This window comes from Oryzias latipes, chromosome 22 (assembly GCF_053564925.1).
Source record: "Oryzias latipes strain Hd-rR chromosome 22, Olatipes_Hd-rR_3.1".
Classification (NCBI taxonomy): domain Eukaryota; kingdom Metazoa; phylum Chordata; class Actinopteri; order Beloniformes; family Adrianichthyidae; genus Oryzias; species Oryzias latipes.
In genome coordinates this window covers 9,807,573-9,821,825 of record NC_136258.1, presented here as the reverse complement: position 1 = coordinate 9,821,825, position 14,253 = coordinate 9,807,573, and the positions used below count along the sequence as shown (strand labels likewise).

Genomic DNA, 14,253 nt, shown 5'->3' with positions numbered 1-14,253 from the left:
GAGAAGATTTCATGTAATCCATGGACACCAGTGAAGATCAAAAATCATTGAAGAAAAAGGGTCAGCGCACTGTCTAGTGGGTCTAGATGACCCCACTCTCAACGGTAACGTGCCTAGGATAGCACAAGGGTTAAAAAAAAAAGATGTAGGTGTATTTTGCTGCCCTCTAGTGGTCATACCGAAGAATGACAGCTGTGGTCTTCTTTTGCAGTCAAGCGATGATTTCTATGAAAAGTATTTTTATTGTTTGAGGACACAACAGTCAAATAGTGATATATGTAATTTATAATAATTTCTGTTATTGAAAAACATATTGTAGAGATTTTAGAAACATGTCTGATGCTAACAGCTGCTGTACTGTAGGCCAAATAATGTTAAAATGTTAATCAGAAGCCCATTTAACACTTCTTGATGTTACTTACCGAAAGTTTTGCCCTCATTCCAGCATTCATTCAATTAGATAAACAGATATAAACAAAATACTGTGTTTTCTGGGCCAGAAGTTTATTGTAATTCTACCAAAAACCGGATGAACGGACAAAAAAAAACAACAAAAAAGCAAGAATACATGTGCTGAAATGCCAAAATAATCCATAATACCCAGACCACCAGTTTAATTCTTTAATTTCTTTTTCTTTTAAGATGTGTACTTACAAAATATAGCACACTAAATAAAGCAAATAAGAGCATTTTTCCAACTGTACATTCTTTTGGTAAAAGATTCTGTTCTCAACAACAAATATACGGATCTCACAGTTACAAAACCTGACATAACGGGTGCAATATTTCTCAGGCAGTACAAACTGTAGAAACAACCGGTGTGCTCTTTTTTGCAAGCAACATTTTTAAAGGATGCTCTTCCTAACAAACAGGCATGCGGATCTGAGTGAAATGGCAGAAATACGTTTGTAACAGAAATGAACGTCTTGTCTACGATTTTCCCCCAGACATTCTTTTTATCATCAACACTTCCTGCTCCGTTGGACTGTCGTCTAGTTTCCACTTCCTCTTGTTTTCGTGCCACAGGATTTTAGAGCTACAAGCTCCAAAAATTAGCGGTGCATTTGGCAACATTTCACCCTAAAAGTGCATTTTACAAGCCGCTACTTGACGCTGACCCCATCTTTACAAGTAACATCCAGACAAGGGCCACATTGACATACTTGTTACGAGACTAATATTAAATAATACTGATGATTTTTCAACACTTCTCAAGGAATATTTAGCTCTGTAAAGCTGTAAAAATAGAAATAAAGTATGACGGATATTAAGAAAAGAGATTTGAAAATCCTACTAACACAGAGTTAAGGAGAAGCACTCATGTCAATTCAATGTGAGGTTTAAAAGAAAAACTTTCCTTCATTTCCTGAAGTGCAGCCTATATTTAAAGAGTGGAACTGTTCCATTGACCCTGATGTGGTTTGAAGAAGACCCAAAAACAAGATCAATAAACGAAAAAGTTGAACGCAGAGTGAACCTTTCATTAGTCTGTGGGGAAAACTGAGGGAAGAACTGGTTTGAGTAAAGACAGAGGCAAATCAGAGGCACTTGAAGGCGTACGTTAACATCTACGTCCTGGGATCATTGCTTCAGTAGTGGCATTTTTAGAGCTGAAAAGCACCAGGAACCTCTGTGCAGGAAAAAGGCAAACATGACAGTTGTGTTCTTGTCGGAGCCGAACTGAACTAGACTCAGCCAAGCAAAGGCTTTGGCTGTTTCGGAGCTTTCAGAGAGTCTTCCTACAAATACAAATGGTTGGAAATATCATCACTGAATAGAGAAAACCTCTAAGGAATCAAACTGTAATCAGTCGGCCACATACATGAATTTGAACAGGTATGTTCTATGGTGATGAGTTCGTGACCTGCTGGGATCATCCGTCCTGTTCAATGAAAACGCATCTCTGGTTTCCTGAAGCAAGTTTTAGTTCCCTAAGGGAATCGGATGAAGATATCACTGTGTGGAACACCAACGTCTGTCTGCCGTCAGGATTGACTTCACTGTTATTCCAATGAAAGTTGTTCAGAAAAGCTACAAAAGCTACAGTGCAAAGAAGAAAAAGACAAGTCTTTTTTTTTTTTTTAAACCAAAAATGTGTAGAAAACCTCCAACAGCAGTGTGACCTTTCTGCAACAACCACAAAATGCAGTGTGTACAAAGTCCCAACAATTTACACACCACTACATCTCTGTAAATACCTGTGTCTCTCACACACACACACACACACACATGCACGCACACGCACAGCCACACGTACACACACGCACGCACATGCACGGCCACACACACACACAATTATGAACCTGATTTTGACATGAATACAAATATAAAGGAATTGGAGTGAAGTGATGAAGAAGCTGGTTTTTGACGTTGGCACTCCTCGATGACGAAGCAAAGCCGAAAGGATCTGAACTTTGTCGCTGGACTGTGAAGAACAGAATCAGAACTCCTCTGCTGGAACCTTCTAAAATTCCATTTTGGGCTGAAACTTCTGTTTTTTCCAGATAACATCTAGAGCCACAACTGGAAACTACTTCCTGGGATGCTTTATTGTCCCTCCTCTGAACTTCTTTATGAGCTTGCATGAGCTGAAAGGTGGGACCACAAAAGTCCAGAGGTTTTTTAGAAGCAAAGGAGGCCAAAGGGGAATGGCTCACAGTGAGTCGTTGACACGGAGACCCTAGAACACAGTGTTAGCAGGACAGTTTATTAACATGGTGCAATGCATCACAGTGCTCTGTCCACTCCAACCATCATGGTTTTCCAACGTCTAGCATAATCTGTCGTAGGACCCTGACAGGATGTGGACTTTCCGTCCTCCCAGACAGCACGGCTGTCCGTCCAGCTGCTTGCATACATTCTCTTCAGCTTCAGTCAGGACTGATCCAGGAATAGAAACTGGGCTGAAGACGCTTCTTCCGACTCCTTTTCCCTTCCTAGCAGTCCATCTTGGTGACCGCTCGCTCACGGCCATCACTGTCCACCAGCTGGTTAACAGAGCGCTTGCGGTTACGTTTGAATTTGTTTAGGTCTTTATCGAACACCTCGCCTGATCGCAACGCACAGACCAGGTCATCGAATTCCCCGCCAACATCCTCTGAAGCGTCCCCTTTCTTGGCCCGGCGCTCCCTCTCCCTCTGCACCTTCAGCTGGAGGAGGAGCAAAAAGCGAAACAGTTTTTTTTAGCAAAAAGAACAAGTGTCAGGTGTTTGAGTGAGATGTTCTCAGATTTGAACCTCTGACCATAGTCTCCATTTGCGCTCTCTTTTTTTCCTCTGCTTTGCGACGCTGCATGTTCTCCAGGTCCTGCTGAGCTTCACTGAACGACTGCAGGAAGGCGTCAAAGATCCCAAAGAAGTCGTCAGGCTGGATCCGGCCCTCTTCCTCCCCAAAGTGCTTCAGGGCTTTAGCAAACTGCAAGGAGGAAATACAAGTTTAGTTTTGGACAAAGCTGCATTCTACTGCTCCATCTCATGTTCCCCAGGACTGGAGACGAACTAGAAGACATCCAAAAAGACTTGACGATACAGCAAGTCTTATGCAGGTAATGATACAATATACACATGATATCAAATATGATTATTAGTCAAACACATTCAATATTTATCATAATAATAAAAATAATTTCTACATTCTAAAGTTAGAATTTTTTCAGCCAATCGGTCCACGTAGTAGTAAGGAATTGTTTTTAAAATTGAAGTTATTTACAGATTTGGGGCAAAAAAAGACTTAAAAACTTCCAAACTCAATAACCCAATCTGAAAACAGAGACCAAGCACAGAAAACCCTCAACGTCCCTCAATATGTGGCACCTGCTAGCTTTAGCACCACAGACAGCAAAAGCCCACTGGCTCCCCCATAGAGAGCTGGACACTGGAAAAAGTACAAGACCAAAGCGTAAAGTAACATAAATTAAAGTATAAATACAGTACCCACAAAATTTAGGGATACTGTGATAAAGGAAGTGGATGTTGTATCCAAAGGGTTTGTTTCAGTCCACAGAATATGGGGGATTTTTGAGACAACAGTATTGTGGCGACAGACACGACTCTTTCTGTTTCCCACATCACTGTGTCAGTGTGTCGGACCTATTGGGCCAAACCAAAACTTCTACAAAAAAATCCTTTTCAACGTGGCATTCACGTGTTGCAGATGGCGAGTCTCAAAGCTTCAGCAGCAGACTTCATTCAAACAGACATGAACACGACGTCCGTCGCTTAACCCTTGTGCTATCCTAGGCACTTTAACGTTGGGAGTTGGGTCATCTAGACCCACTAGACAGTGCGCTGAGCTTTTTTCTTCAGTGATTTGTGATCTTTACTGGTGTCCATGGATTACATGAAATCTTTCCACCTTTATCCACCTTTGTCATTGTAGGGATCTCACGTCAATGGGTCATCTAAGATAGAACAAGGGTTAACAGACGAGCAGCTCCTTCTGACCACAGCGCCTGCAGGTTGGTAGTAGACAGTGAGGTGTTGCAGGTGAACCCAGTGAGTCTCAGTGTCATCAGTAGACTTTCATCAAGACTGTGAACTGCTGTCAGAGTTTGTGACAGACACAGGAGTGACCAGAACCTGAGTACCTCTGACCTCTGACACGGTTTAGCAAACGGTAAAACCATAGAAACATTTGTAGGAAATGAAAATAATCCTAAAAACCATCTGGAATCCCACAGAGAGCCTGTACAGGGAGTTTTACACGGGTTTAACGTGTTCCCATCCTCTGGTCCTCATCAGCACACGTGCAGCTGAGTTCCCAAGCAGGTATTGGTTTGATTTACTCAAAGAGATTAGCATTAATATTCTACTGCCTAAAAATCAAAGCATCAGGAACGCCATGAGGGAAAATGAGCAGACAACAGGTTTGAGATGATAAAATCCTGTTGTAGACACAATTTTAATATGAAAAACAACATTTAGCTCCGAGTCAAAAGAACTGCCAGGTTTCTGACCCTCTGAGAATTTTAGGAATTATTTAGTTTGATAAAATGATGAGAAAAAAACGAGCACATAACAGTATCACACTGGAAACCCATCAAAGTGTCTAAACGTCCTGTGGTGATCCATGTCAGCTTCCAGAATTTAAAAACAGATGGTTGTGACTGAGGCGGAGTCAACTGTCAGACTTTGACTAATGACTCCGCCCCTTAATGTCCTTTTGCTGATGGAGGATGTTACTCCAGGTATGAGAGAGCAGGAAGGCCCCCTCATCCCGCTTCATGGAAGTGTGGAAGTATTGGCTCGATACAGACGATACAGGACAAATCAAATTCACACATGAAGAGGAAAAAGACAATTCCATCAACTTTTTGAGCATATCACATCACGCACACCGAAAATAGGGACATAAAAATAAAAGTATACAGGAAACCAACTCACCAATATCTCTTGTGGACAATCGGAACACCCTACCACTGACAAACTATCCGTAGTAAGAACCTTATTTGACGGCTCAGAACTGGTAACAGACGTGGAGGACAAAACGGAAGAGAGGAAACGCATATAAAATGCACTAACCAGGTGTCAGTATCCTCAATGGGCCATAAAAAAGGGATGAGAACAGGTGGAGCAGAGGAGATACAAGGAAGCAGAGTAGAAGAAACGGACAAACAAGACAGAAAACAAAGGAATGGTCACATTGCCGTTCATCAGAGGAATAACAGAACGCATCCAAAGGGCCATGAAAAAACATCACATCACCACCCCAGTTAAACCGTATAAAAAACTCAGGCAACTACTGGTTCACCTTAAAGACAAGATTGAGCAAAATAAGAAATGCAATGTCATTTATGAAATACCATGTCACACCTGCAATAAAACATACATCGGAGTAACAGGACGCACCTTCATCACAAGGAAAACAGAACATCAGAAAGAATGAGAAAAGGAAACAAATAAAATACTAGCAAAAGCCAGACAACAACAGGCAGTTCAAGAAAGCATGAAATCAGCCATAACGGACCACTGCAAACAAAAAAACCACATCATGGACTGGGAAAATACCAAAGTCCTCCTCACTGAAGACAACAGACACCGCAGATGGATCATGGATGGAGATCCGAAAGTGAGCCCACACTTCCACGAACCGAGATGAGGGGGCCTTCCTGCTTTCTAACACCTGGAATCACATCCTCCAGCAGCAAACTGACATCAAGGGGCGGAGTTACCTGTTAAAAGTTTGACAGGTGACTCTGCCTCAGTCACAACCATCTGTTTTTATATACATCACATCCATCTGATGAAGACTCTGATGAAAGCGGAAGTGATTCCACCGAAACATCTAAGGTATGTGACTAGAGCTGCAACAGTGTAGGATTTTTGATCACAGCGGTGATGAACCAGCAGGTTGTGTCGCGCATTCAAGAACGCACACAGCTTGTAATGGAAATGAATACAATGGAATAATTAGAACGCAGTAAATTTGTCTCATTGTCTCAGATGGAAACTTCTGCTGTAGAATGAGGAAATGTGTGTGTGCTGCTGAGACCGCGCGTGTGTGTGTGTGAGTAGAGTGAGCCGTGTGCTTCATGCGGCTCTAAGAGGGATTGAGGGCTGCACGCAGCGCAAGAGGGGAGAGGTGTGGTGCAGGGAGTGAAGGAGAACAGTAATAAAAGGTTTCCCCCAGAAACCCTTGAAGTCTGAACACAGGTCTAGCAGAAAAACTAAAATTATCAGCAAAGATGAATGTGTTTAATGTGTTTATTATAGTTCCAATCACGCACCATATGCAAAACTTAAAAAAAAAAAACAACAACAAAAAAACGTGCTGTGGTGCGGTGATGGGGTTATCGTCCTACCACTATATTTGACAAACACAAACCGTGTCTGAGAAAATACAACTTTAAGAAATCCCTCTGTTCTTTCTCATGATTTTATGTGTGTAATGTACTGGCTTGGCATGAAGTTTAAGGAATTCACCCCCCCCCCCCTCCCCATGGCTATATCAATGTAGACTGTTAGGTTTTCTTCCAGTTGCACATGATCCTAAAGGTATTTAAACCGTTACCTTGTCTTTGGCTTCAGCCAGCTGATCCTCTAGCTCAGAGAAGCTGAAGCCAGCTACGGTGATGAAGTCACCAATGACCGCCAGAAACTTATCCCCACGTTCTTTTGGCCTGCTCTGCTGGTACTGCAACTCCTGAGGGGAAAACAGACCCGAGCTGTGAACCCCTTACTCTAACCGGGTCCCACCACACCAAAACATTACCAGCATTAGTCCAACCAGGAGCTTAGTTAACGGCAGAAGAACCAGGGGGAGGGAGCGAACTCACCACTTCCAGAGCTTTCAGTCCTCTTTTGATACTGTGCACTTCTTTTTCCAGCTCTGTCAAACTGAACAAGCAGAACAAAGAAGCAGCATTAGCTGGCTTTCCCTGTTAGATCGGAAATGTTTGCTTTCTCCTGCACCCTAGAGTCTTCCAGAAGGCCTACCATTAAACGTGTTCTCATTTGTGACCACAAATCTGTGCCGTTGCTAATCCTGAACAGTAGTCTTTGGTCTCCCTAAACTACATGCCCTGACCCTCTAAAGCTTTTCCAACAATTCATAGCTCAGATGGAAAAGTTACTTACTTGACTTTGGCTGCTGCGGGCACATTGCTCAGGTCCTGTTGGACATGCAGGATGTCTGGGTAGTTTTTTTCAAAGATCATAATCAAGTAATGCAGCATGGTGATGTTCCTGTGGAGGTTACAAGTTCAGATGTAATCTCACGCATTTGAATAAGACATTCTGCCGGTTTGGCTTCAGTCAGACTAGACTGACCAACATCCTTTCATGTTGGAGACACTTTTAATGATTTATATGAACGGTCATCTACAAACACATATGCTGCTGGACATTAGAGGACAGCACTATTGTACGTGAAACGCTTGACTACTGACTCATCCAACCCACCTGTCTATGCTGGACTTGGTGTCTGCTATCTTGTTCAGGCTGGACACCCGAAATCCGTACGCATTACCCCGCTGCCCCTTGTTCATGAAGTTGCCGAATGCCAGCACGACCTCAAGGATCTGAGTGAGCCGTTTGCTTCGGACGACTTCCATGGATGCGATCAGAATAGCTGGAAGAAATCAAAGAAGAAGTTATTTATGCCAGTTCAGACTTTTACATCAAACCCAAACTGGCCTCTTGTTACTCTGTTCCACTCTCCTACCATCCATCAGAAGGAGTTTATGTTCTAAAGTACGCCCAGCAGAGATGTAGTTATCTTTTTTCTGATTTTTTTTACTGAAGTCAGATGAAGGAAAATGATAGGGATTGGGAGGGAAGCTGGAAAAGGACGGTAAGGACTGGAGAAACAGGTAAAAACAGAAAAATACACACAACACAGAAGACAGAAGTAAACAACGTTTATCCATTCAACTACAGGACCACTCTCCTCTCCTCTGAGCCCCATAACAGCTGTAATGGCCCCCAGAACACATGGATCCAGAGTCCTGAACCCCTGGAGAATCTGCAACACAACACCCCCAGCAAGCCCAGTGCCATGAAACCTGGGCTAATGGTGACCCAAGAAGGAGTCATGCTCCAAACCCAGGCCTGCACCAGACCAAAGGCTGGCCACCCCCCTGAAGTTCTTCAGGATGCCGAGGTTCGCATTGAATAACAGGTTGAGACCACTACGAGCAGACCAACACTGTACAGTAGGTAGCCAGTCTGATAGTCCTGCGTTGTGGCTGGCAGCGCTGAGGGGAAGGCTGGCCCAGCTTCATGTAGGAGGTGTGAAAAAAGATTCTGAGCCATTAACCAAGGCAGAGGGCCCCAGCCCAGAGCAGCCTGGCTCTTCCACACAAAGCCAGAATGACGAGAGCTTATTTGCTAAGTGAGTCCATGCCTGCCAACTCTAGTACCAAAAACTAACAAATCTGCCCCAAGTCTTGGGTGGGTGCCCAAGGTCCAAATGTACCAATGCCCTGAGACACTTCCATCTTTTTCTTCCAACTACTGGTCTGCCATCCTAGATGGGGAAGGGGGCAGGAGAAGAACAGGGTCGACATTTGAAAATATGTGCATGTGTAAGTTTGTAAGAACAAAGTCACAATGATCAAATTATAGATGCAGGGAAACTTTGGGTGGGAGGGTCTTTGGTACATCTTTTGCAACAATGATACCCCAACCCAAGCCTACCCTAAAAACCCAAAGATGTCTAAAACAAAAGGCCTACAGAGACAGGAAGGATTGACTGAAAGGTGCCTCCAGAGCCCAGGGTTCCCAGCAGTTCTTCAGAGTGCTGGAATTGGAAGCTGTGCTGTTAGAGAGGACTTTTGAAAATAGTAGACACCTCTTTTCATTCCTAGCACCAAAGAAAGAAAATGAAGATTAAAAGGTATTTATTAAGTAGAGCGAAGAAACAATCTGACCAAAGATTTGGAAGAAAGAAAACAAAGACTGTCAGCCAACCGTCAGTACAAATAAAGTCCTCCATGTACTCAATGCGCTCATCAAAACCTAGGAGACTTTTCAAATCAAACAAGGACGTCCTCCATCCTCTCTGCATCTATGACTGACGAGACAGTTCAGTGGCCTTTTCCACTCAATCCTACTGGTGTGAGCTGCGTGGTTATTTCTTCAGTGGCTTTATTCTTTGTCCCATTTTATGAATGCACCTTACATTAATGACTAATTTATCTAAAAACTGAACCAATAAATGCACTTTTCTTTATAGGTTTAGAGCATAAGAAAAGACCCCAATGCCCCCCCCCCACACACACACACCCACTGTTATTGTTGAAACTGGAGGCTTTTACCCATCTTTCTCATTGATTCACTCTCTCACTTTAATAAGAAGCTAAAAACTCCCCCTTTCCAACATCACTCGAATGCTCTGGCCTATTTTATAACTGCTGCTCTGTTTTGAACTGTGTCTCTACTTTTCGTTTGGCAGCAGGGTGATGTTAGTCACCCTGCCTCAGCAGGGTGACTAACATCACCACTGACTCCACCCATCCTACTTTCCCCCTATTCGACCTGCTGCCCTCTGGAAGGAGGTACAGGTCCATCAGAACCAGGACGAACAGACTAAGGAACACACACATTTCCACCAACTACACCCAACTTTGACTTTTTACAAATGCTAAACTACTGACTACTAAACATGTGTGCAATATCTTGTATTCTGTGTAATAACCGGATCTCTGTGCAATAACACACAATATTTATATGCTGCGCTCATAGCAACTCAACTCATTCCATTATACTTTTTCATATGTATATAATATTCAATTGTTTCTGTACATATTGTACATTTTTGTTTAGACATGTGAGTTACAGTATTTTCATTTTTTATTTTATTCTATTTTATTTTCTTCACCACTCCAAGGCTGATGCAATTTCATTGTAGCACCATGTACTCCACTGCCGAACACTGGTGCCAACCTTCCACCAGAGGCAAGGTGGGGTTCAGTGTCTTGCCCAAGGACATTTCCACACATGGGCGGGAATTGAGCCTGCAATCTTCCGATCAGAGGTCGGGCGCCCCACCACTGCACCACGGCTGCCCCACATTTACAGAATAAGATATTTTGGGATGGTGTACTCACCTTCAACTTTGGGCTTTGTTTCAGCAAGACGCTCAGCAAACTTTTTCTTAAAAAATAGAGCCTGTAGCCTCTGCTGGTAGTGGTCAATTCTGTGAAAGAAAGTGGGATGAATGAGGACCAAAAACGCTAATCAAGAAATAACTTCTAGTGAAAACCAATACATCCATCTGTTTTCTATACCCGCTAATACCACCTGGGGTCAAGGGGTTACTGGAGCAAACTCAGCACCCTGGACAGTTTGCCAGTTGTTGTTTTTCACAAAGCAATTTCAGACTGGTTTCTAGAACATGACAATGAGTTCTCTGGACTCAAACGGCCTCCACAGTCATCACAACCCAATAGAGAACCTTTGGTATGTGGTGGAAGGAGAGATCAACATCATGGATATTCAGCTGACAAATCTGCAGCAACTGTGTGATTCTTTCATGTCAAGATGGACCAAAGAGTTAACCTGTTGGTTGATAATAAACCTGACTATAATCTGGAGTCTGACGGGAAACCAGCAAATTTTAATTTATTTAGATTTTTCTCTGCTGACTTTTCATTTTGTAGATCGATAAAACAAAAACCATCAATGGTCACTTGATGCAAAACATGTCCTTAAAATGTTGCATTTCCTTCTACCTGCTCATTTCAAAGAGGAAGCGGTCAGCCCGGGCCATCCTCTCCAACTCATGCTTGTGCTCCTCCAACAGATCCATGTCACTCCTCTCAGGGACAAACTTTAGCAGCTGTAAAGTAGCAAACAACATTTTCTTTCAGCTCTTCATGGATCCAATCGTGCATCATGCACTTCCACAGGTGGACAGAAGCGTACCTGCTCCAACATATCTTTAGACAACTCCTCTCTCTCATCCATCTCCAATATCGCCCTCTTGATTTCTTCATTTGTCATTTTCAACCTGAAAACAAACAGATCCAACACAAATCAATAGAATAAGAGGAAAGTGCTGAACTAGTCAAAGCTTTGTAGTTGATCAGTAATACTTAGTAATACTTTGCTTGGCTCGTTGCCTCTGAAAAAGCCTGTTTTCCTGCATAATTGAGTCGCTTGGTGTTGTTTCAACATCGGAGGTTTGGGTTTTTGACTGCAACACTTCCATTACGACCTTTTCTGACCAAATATCAAATGGACGAACCTTGGCCCTTGTGGTTATGGGTAACTGTGGTCGACATCTTCTGAATTCAAAGGGTAATAAGCTTTCTTTCATCTGCTGCACAACGTTTTAAAATCTTGCTATGACAAGAAACTGTCCTTCAAAACCTCACCTTGGCAGCAGCTTGGCTAGCCCTAAGCTCGTTTTAATCCTCCTGTGCAGCTGTTTTCTGTTTCAGTTCTTTCAAACTGGCTTTCAACATACGTTGGACATTCTACCTGTTTGGTAAAAATGGTTGATCACACACCTGATTATAATCCTAAAAATCCCTGACTTTGTGCTATTGAAGCTGGTCTGAATTTGAGGTCAATTTTTCTTTGTTTGTTCACTTTTCATGTTGTAAATTGATCAATCAAACTATAACTGTGTTTCTTAAAGCATTCTTTGTTTACATTTTCTTCACTTCTAAATCTTTTGCTCGTTAATATACATGTTTTAATCTTGTTTTTCTGATGTGAATCCCATTAAGGGGGTTTACTGACAATCATTCCAGGTGAGGCTGCCTCTGATTGGTAGTTTGGATGATTGGAAGTTGATCAAAACGCTGTTTTCTTTTTTCAACAGGTCCAGACTGAGTTTTGGTCCTAAAGGCTGTGAAGATGCTAATTCCTTTCATGACGAGGGCTTACTTTGAAAGCAGGATGACACAATTTTGTGCACGTCTTCCATCGATCACGGACAATTCTCTTATTTTCCGTGAATTGGTGTATATGTCATCCAAAGAGCCGGTGTCTTTCTGTATAGATAAGAAAATAAATCATTAAGTTTACAGCATATCAAGTTTGACATGTTAACATTAGTTTGATAGGCTGCATTACAACAGACGGGTTAGCACTTTGGCCTCACAGTGAGAAGGCCCTGGTTGACCTCGGTGTGGAGTTTGCATGTTCTCACCAGGCATGCATGGGCTTTGTTTTGGGCCCGGCTGCCTCCCACAGACCAAAAAAATGCTTTATAGTTTGATTGATGTCTCTAAATTGTCCCTCAGTGTGCATGAGAGGGTGCGAGTGTGGTCCTTGAACAGACTGGCGACCTGTTCAGGGTGGACCCCGCCTTCCCCAACAGAACCTGGTCTGCTTCAACAGCTCTGTGCAAGCAGGTCACGAAAATGGATGGATGGAGGGATGGGTGCGATGCCACACACAAAAAAGGTCCAGTTTGTATTACAGGACGCACCTGCCGGGTGAATACTCAACTATGATTGGCTGTTGGGTGTGCATTAAAAAGTGATAATATACAGTGATAATGCACGCCTAAAAAAGAATTACCTGCAGTCGAGGTCGGTGACGGTTCACGTAACAGATTGTCCGCTATTTGTGAACAAAGCGATCCAAACCGAGCATATAACAAGAATAAAGTACTAAAAACAAATTGAATATTAATTTCTTTTGTAAGTGAGCATGGTAAAATGGAATTAATGGCCTTCGAAGTATGCATTATCAGAATTAACGCACTTAGAGGTAACAGTTAAGGCTTCCACTTTGTGTGTTCATTTCTGATAATGCCTACTTCGTCGGCCATTACCCCTTACTTAATTCACACCCTGCAGCCAATCAAAATCGAGTGTCCACCCGGATTATGGTATACAAGTACTAAATGCAATCCGTAATTTAACAATCAATTGAGTAGTATTCTAATTGTTAATTCATCTATCTTTCAGACCTGCTCAGTCCCTTCTGGGGCCTCTGGTTTTTGGAGCCTATCCCAGCTAATGTTGGACAAGGGCGTAATTTGTGAACTGAAGTGTTCAGAGCAGTTATTTTGGGTGTTTAGCTACAAATAAATCACATTAATGACAGACATTAATTTAAGCTTAGGGCACCTGTGGTGCAGGGGTCGCACAGTTGATGTCCAGTGGGAGGATTAAGGGTGACGTTGCCATCCTGCTGGAGTGTTTCAGTGTCCAGGACCCCTTATTGGTGGTCTAATTAGTGCCTTGCTTGGCAGCAGAGCCCCTATTAGTATGTGAGTGTCTGTGTGCATGATTGAATGGGATCGATCAAGGTAGAAAAGCTTCATACTTGCATACACGATGGACCAAAGTGTTACCCATACACTTGAATGACGAGAATAGAAAATGCCAGTAATTGTGCATGTTTGGGTTGCTGCTGCATAACAGGAGACAGAGGCAAAGAAATCATGAAGCTGATATCTTGAACTAACCTGTTTGAAGGACTGGTTCGTCAACAGGTCCTGGTCAGGCAGTTGATGAGTACAGAGACATCAAACACAGAGAATACGAGCAAAGATTAGTACCTAAAGGAAGAACTCAAGAAACTGAAAGCCCTTGAAAAGCAAAACCCAGAAGAGATTGCATTAGAAAGATCCCTTAAGTTTGCTTATCAGGAGGTCATGAAGCACACATTAAAAGCTGAAACATAACTTGTTTCAGATATGATACTTTATACGCTCTTGAACTGATATGGCTATTTCATTTAGAGTCCCATTTAGTGTGAACAGAAAAGCAGCTCTGCAAAAATAAAATCTGTCTGCAATTATTTGAAATGAGCCATTACTCTTTAATAAAAGCCTGTAAAGAAACCGTCAACG

General features: G+C 42.6%; 1 protein-coding gene across 1 annotated transcript in view; it reads right to left on the bottom strand.

Annotated features, from left to right (window-relative positions):
* Positions 1–607: 607 nt before the first annotated feature.
* daam2 (dishevelled associated activator of morphogenesis 2) overlaps positions 608–14,253 on the bottom strand; it is a 57,499-nt gene continuing 43,853 nt past the window's right edge. The window contains exons 16-26 of the mRNA XM_011490628.4: positions 13,867–13,896; positions 12,333–12,439; positions 11,364–11,448; positions 11,171–11,277; positions 10,547–10,635; positions 7,899–8,067; positions 7,575–7,682; positions 7,274–7,334; positions 7,009–7,140; positions 3,244–3,414; positions 608–3,149 (exon numbers count right to left, since the gene is read on the bottom strand). Of these exons, the coding sequence (XP_011488930.1) occupies positions 2,937–3,149; positions 3,244–3,414; positions 7,009–7,140; positions 7,274–7,334; positions 7,575–7,682; positions 7,899–8,067; positions 10,547–10,635; positions 11,171–11,277; positions 11,364–11,448; positions 12,333–12,439; positions 13,867–13,896 (1,272 nt within the window). The 3' untranslated portion in view covers positions 608–2,936. The remainder of the gene's footprint in view (positions 3,150–3,243; positions 3,415–7,008; positions 7,141–7,273; positions 7,335–7,574; positions 7,683–7,898; positions 8,068–10,546; positions 10,636–11,170; positions 11,278–11,363; positions 11,449–12,332; positions 12,440–13,866; positions 13,897–14,253) is intronic.